At 42.6% G+C, this 6,000-nt stretch overlaps 1 protein-coding gene across 1 annotated transcript in view; it reads right to left on the bottom strand.

Moving 5' to 3' along the window:
• Positions 1–307: 307 nt before the first annotated feature.
• The window catches only part of LOC124776021 (AF4/FMR2 family member lilli-like), a 754,556-nt gene continuing 748,863 nt past the window's right edge, over positions 308–6,000 (bottom strand). The window contains exon 10 of the mRNA XM_047250862.1: positions 308–430. Within this exon, the coding sequence (XP_047106818.1) occupies positions 427–430 (4 nt within the window). The 3' untranslated portion in view covers positions 308–426. The remainder of the gene's footprint in view (positions 431–6,000) is intronic.

Genomic DNA, 6,000 nt, shown 5'->3' with positions numbered 1-6,000 from the left:
CATCACCTAAGAAAACTGCCAGAAGTTTTAATTAATTCCAAATGTAGATTCTACGTACGATCTAACATTATGCATTGAATATCAGTGATGTTATTGTAACTAACAGCATTTGTTATGTTTCAAAATTTATCTGAGTAAATGTATCGAATAAAACTAAGTTCCTCTTGTAACTCTCATATTAAAAAATAAAATGCTAGTTACTTCAGTATTAATTATTCAACAGTATCATTTTTATGTACATTTTAGATTTTGCCTTAAATGAGTTGAGAATTTTTCTTAGCCCCTCTCAGACCAATCATTAGCGTGTCCACGAGTGTTTTAATTTGTCGGAGAGAAACACATTGTGTAGGAAAGTTGTTTCGGCATTGTGCTGTAGCTTACCCTACAGCATAACAGCCTCGGCATGAAATCAGCGATGTTGTCGCCTTACCTGGAAATATGAGAGGGAAACAATTAATTTCAGTAAGAGAAACAACGATAGCTAATAAATATAAGACAGACAATAACATTTCAATTAGGTGAAGATAGGAATGCTGTAAATGTAGGGGGAGTAAGAGACTGGCTCACATACGTTTCGCAGCTTATCTCTGTCGGTATGTTGCTATTTCTGAATGTAACATGCAGATCAACGCAAATTACTGTAACGGAAATGGTAGGGGATCCTTTTACTGAACCGTATTTCTTAGCGTCCCATTTGTGGATGGATTGTGGGATGGTTGGCGGCTTTTATGTCTGTGCTAGCTAGCTGCCATAACTCTTACGGTCAGTTCGCGGGCCGGCCTCTGTGGCCGAACGGTTCTAGGCGCTTCTGTCCGGAACCGCGCGACTACTACGGTCGCAGGTTCGAATCCTGCCTAGGGCATGGAAGTGTGTGATGTCCTTAGGTTAGTTAGGTTTAAGTAGTTCTAAGTTCTTGGGGACTGATGACCTCAGATGTTAAGTCCCATAGTGCTCAGAGCCATTTGAACCTTTTCTTTTTTTCAGTTCGCGGTTGCTACGAGAAGGATACGAGAAACCTGAAATTTAGCACTAAATGCAACTGTAAACCACCTGATTTAGAATAAGAAGAAAAATACACTTATGGTAATGGTTTCTTTACTTCCCTCTTCTTTTAGCGTATTATAAGCGTCTACTTTCTACGTTCCTTTGATTCCTTGGAATATTATGCCGCTGTCAGTTAGTAGACAGATATGACAATGTAGTTACGAAGCTGGTTTTCTGAATTACATACAACGCAATGTGGCTGTCATTTATTTTCATCTTTCACTAAGGGGCGATCAAAAGGTTTCCGTTTGTGGACCTTCCTGCATCGTATATGCAAAGCACCGCGACTCCGTTGCGGGTATATAAGTACCGACATGTAGGCAAGGGATTAGACTGGCGTTCCTGTCTTTCCGACGTCCGTGTGGTAATTGCGGAAACGTGAACTGTGGCGAGGTTATGACCAAATGCGTCGAAACAGGACCAACGCGCTATTATTCTTTTCTTTGCTGCCAAACGACAAACACCGGTAGACATCCATCAGAGTATGAAGAACTGTATGTGGCAGCGTATCTGTTGAAAACCAAAGTTGTTGGAATGGTGCGACAAGAGGTGCTGCTGCGTCATGGTAAGGCACGCCCTCCTGTCGTAAATGCCCGTCTCACACGCGACCCCGTGGCCAGAAAAACCCAGAGACGAGGCTTCCGCCACCAACCTAACACCGGTAACTTTCACACAATGGTAGCAAACCTCTTTGCCTACCTTAAAACTGCAAGGGTTGGCCATTCTGTACGACTATCGCTGATTCTCTGCAGCAAACTAAACCACTGTATAGCAAAATGAAACACACCCACATTCATTCGCTCATGCATGCCAGAGAGTTCTGTATCATTGGAAAGCAAATAAAATGATAATGGAAGGGGACTACAGGATCCTTTCAGTGGAAATTGGAAATTTGAGGTAAGTTCCTATGGGACCAAACTGTTGAGGTCATCGTTCCCTACACTTACACACTACTTAATATAACTTAAACTAACTTACGGCCGGCCGATGTGGCCGTGCGGTTCTAAGCGCTTCAGTTTGGAACCGCGTGACCGCTACGGTCGCAGTTTCGAATCCTGCCTCGGGCATGGATGTGTGTGATGTCCTTAGGTTAGTTAGGTTTAAGTAGTTCTAAGTTCTAGGGGACTGATGACCTCAGCAGTTAAGTCCCATAGTGCTCAGAGCCATTTGAACCATTTGAACTAACTTACGATAAGGGCAACACACACAGCCATGCCTGAGGGAGGACTCGAACCTCCGACGGGAGGAGCCGCGCGAACCCTGGCAAGGCGCGGCTACCGCGCGCAGAGAGTATGCAGCAGTCAGTTACGTACTTCTTCAGGCAGCAGGAAACGGTATTTTACGAAACGAGTATCTTCAAGACGGTGCAGCGGTGGTATTGTCTCAGTGCTCACGGTGATCTGTGACTAAGCCATGTCTCCGCAGTATCCTTTCTTCCAGGAGTGCTAGTTCTGCAAGGTTCGCAGGAGAGCTTCTGTAAAGTTTGGAAGGTAGGAGACCAGGTACAGGCAGAAAGAAGTAAAGCTGTGGGGACGAGACGTGAGTCGTGCTTGGGTAGCCCAGTTGGTAGAGCACTTGCCCGCGAAAGGCAAAGGTCCCGAGTTCGAGTCGCGGTCAAGCACACAGTTTTAATCTGCCAGGAAGTTTAGTTAATGATGTATTTTACACATTTTTAGGTTTCATGAGAAAATTACTGTTGTGGTCAAATCAACATTCAGCAAATTGGCGTCTGCAGTTTGAAAATGTTGGTCTAATTGTAAGCAGAAAAAAATGTAGGAAAGCAGACACTGAAATAACATTTCCATGGATTTGTGACTGTGCTAAAGATGCTAAGAGAAACCTTCGTTAATACTGAAACGTCCCCTTAGAAAAATTATTGAATTACTGTGCTGGTAAACCTCTTTGATTTTCAAACAGCTGAGCAAAACTGAACGTACTCAGACATTTCGCTCTTTACCTATTCTGATCAACACTAAACTGAAACACAATATTTTTTAGCGGAACGCAATCTGACTTCCAAAAATCCCTACAAAAGAATCGCCATGACTAACATTAACCTACACCTTTCACAAATCACTTACCTCACAAAAAACTTCGTTACTCCAACTACTGCAATACAGCGAGAGCCACTACTGCCAGCTACATAAAAGATTCTAACTACTGAAGGCACTAACTACTGATAGGCATAGTTAGCAAATGAAAGATTTTGACAGAGAACAAACAATGTATTTACCTTAATAGTGTTCAAAAGTCATAATATATATAGCAGTTCATGACATCCATTCTTACAAATGTACTGTTCCTGATGGACACACGTCCAGATCATCCGCTCTCAAAAATCCGCCATCTCACTTCCCCACATCCACCACTGCTGGCGGCTCACCTCCAACTGCGCAACGCTACGCACTGTTAATATTTAGGTGCCCAACACTACAATAGCCAACAACAATGTAAAGCCAGCCACAGAATACAGTGCGCTACGTGGCGTTACCAATATAAAAACCTAAACAGCCTACTTACAATACATTTAGTGACTTTAATATTTTTCAGTTGGATTTCAATATTATTGCAATGCGTTTTGCAGTGGGTATAAAAAGGGGCCACTTGAAATTAATGCCACGGAGAGGTTTCTCCTGCCAGAAAACTTGGAAATCTATGAGAATCTTCTCCGTGAACGATTCCGTCAGTTGTTTACAACAGCTGCTCGAATCTGCAGGGCGACATATTTGTATGAATGTGTTTTTATTCAGAAATTAAATTAAGGATATCTTTGCTTAGCAGTAGTTTCATCCGACAGCAGCAATCTGTTTAACGGCCGTTAGTTTCACTCCAGTCAACGATATGTCACCTAAAAAGCAATCCTCCTCCAGACTCAAAATCAATGACATACTACAAGGATACGTGAAGTTAATAAAGACCACTCTTTGCTTGAAACATCGTTCGTTGCTATACTTCGAATAAAGTAAACTTTTTGACTGATACACTGATGTGGTAGGGAGGCAGTGTTATGGAAGTGCAGCCATTCTTGGTTGACAAGATTCTGCGTGTATTTTCAAAACAAGCAACACAGCGAGAGCACGACGTTCGAGAAAGAGCTAAATGTTCAGTTCTGTATATCTAGAGGTACTGCCAGAATGGTAGGTATAACACATGGGCAGGAAATAATAAGTATCGTGGGAACGTCGAAAATTTTTAGATGTTCGTATTGTTGAGAATTTAAACTGGAAAAACACTTTTGTACCTCCCAAAACAACTTACACACCAGCCACATTTGCACTCTAATCGTTACAAATATTGTCGGAAAGACAAATAAGTTAACGTTTTTTTTGCATATTTTCATTCAGTAATATCATATGGAATAATTTTCTGTGGTGGCTCATCTTTAATAAAGAAAGTCTTTATTGCTTAGAAACGAGTTGTAAGAATAATATGTGGTGGTTGAACGTTTTGACTACTGATTCACAGAATATTTATTTCATCATACGGTGTGCTGCAAATGGGTCACTACAGTTCAAAAGGAACAATGATGAACAAATTGCAATACCAGAAGAAACAAATGACATTCATTATTCCACATCAAGTTAATCTTTAACACTGAAATGGTTGCACAATGCTGCCTCCATCAGTTTTGATCACTTACTCTGTGGTATAAAATGTCTGACGGACAGCAAAGCTAATCCTTTCGTGGTTTATGGAACATGTATGTCAATGAAGTACGAGGGTGAGTCAAACGAAAACCTTAAATTTTTAATAACAAATCGAAATTTCGCGCCGTTATCCTGTAAGTTGGTAAGCGTGCTACAAACAGCGTGCAGAATGGCCTGTAGGCGGCATCATAGTGCACATGCATACATACCGTCGCAGTATCAGTATAAAGATGGCTGTCCCACTTGCGACTTGCACCACGGAAGGACAGCGTTCTGCTATTCGGTTTTTGCGGAGTGAAGGTGTGAAACCTATAGAAATTCATCAACGAATGAAGGTTCAGTACGGTGATGCATGTTTGTCACAGCAGCAAGTCTACGAATGGAGTAGGCAGTTCGCAAATTGTGTGACTTCAGCGGAAGATGCTCCTCGTCCAGGTCAGGCACAACGAGTTTTGACTCCACAGAACATTGCAGCAGTTGAAGCCGTAGTGAAGGAAAACTGCCGAGTGACACTGAATGACATTGCAGCATGTTTACACATTAGTCATGGGTCAGCGCACCACATTGTGCATGATGTGCTCCAGTTTCACAAAGTGCCTGCAAGATGGGCGCCACAACAGCTGACTACTGAAATGAGAGAACGACGTGTTGATGCTTGTGAAGAACTTCTTCGGCGCTTTGAACGAGAAGGTGATGGCTTCCTTGCAAGAATCGTTACTGGGGACGAAACCATGGTTCACTTCCACCAACCGGAAACGAAGAGAGCGAGGAAGGAATGTCGCCATGCCTCATCACCAAAACCAAAGAAGTTCCGAACAGAACCATCAGCAGGGAAGGTTGTGCTGACTCTCTTTTGGGACGAAAAAGGCGTCATTTTGGAGCATTACATGCCTAGAGGACCACTGTCACCAGTGCATCATACAAAGATCTCCTAAAAAATCATCTGCGGCCTGCAGTCAAATCAAAGCTACGTGGATTGCTGTCAGCAGGTGTCCCTTTGCAACATGACAAAGGAAGGCTCCACACTGCCCATACTACAGTTGCAACAATCAGAGACTTGCATTTTGAGTCTCTTCCTCATCCATCATACTCACCAGACCTTGCCCCCAAGTGATTTCCATATGTTTGGACCACTCAACGACGCAATGGGAGGAAAAAAGTTCTGTTCTGATGAGGTACGCCACGCTGTGCATGAGTGGTTGCGCGGACTACCAAAAGAATTATTTTCTAAAGAAATTTATGCACTTTGTAAGCACTGGAGGACTTGAATTGAGCGTGGGGGAGATTATGTTGAAAAGTGATACAGCTT

This window comes from Schistocerca piceifrons, chromosome 2, assembly GCF_021461385.2.
Source record: "Schistocerca piceifrons isolate TAMUIC-IGC-003096 chromosome 2, iqSchPice1.1, whole genome shotgun sequence".
Classification (NCBI taxonomy): Eukaryota; Metazoa; Arthropoda; class Insecta; order Orthoptera; family Acrididae; genus Schistocerca; species Schistocerca piceifrons.
The sequence above is the reverse complement of the archived record's forward strand: the minus strand, read 5'-3'. Positions and strand labels throughout refer to the sequence as shown.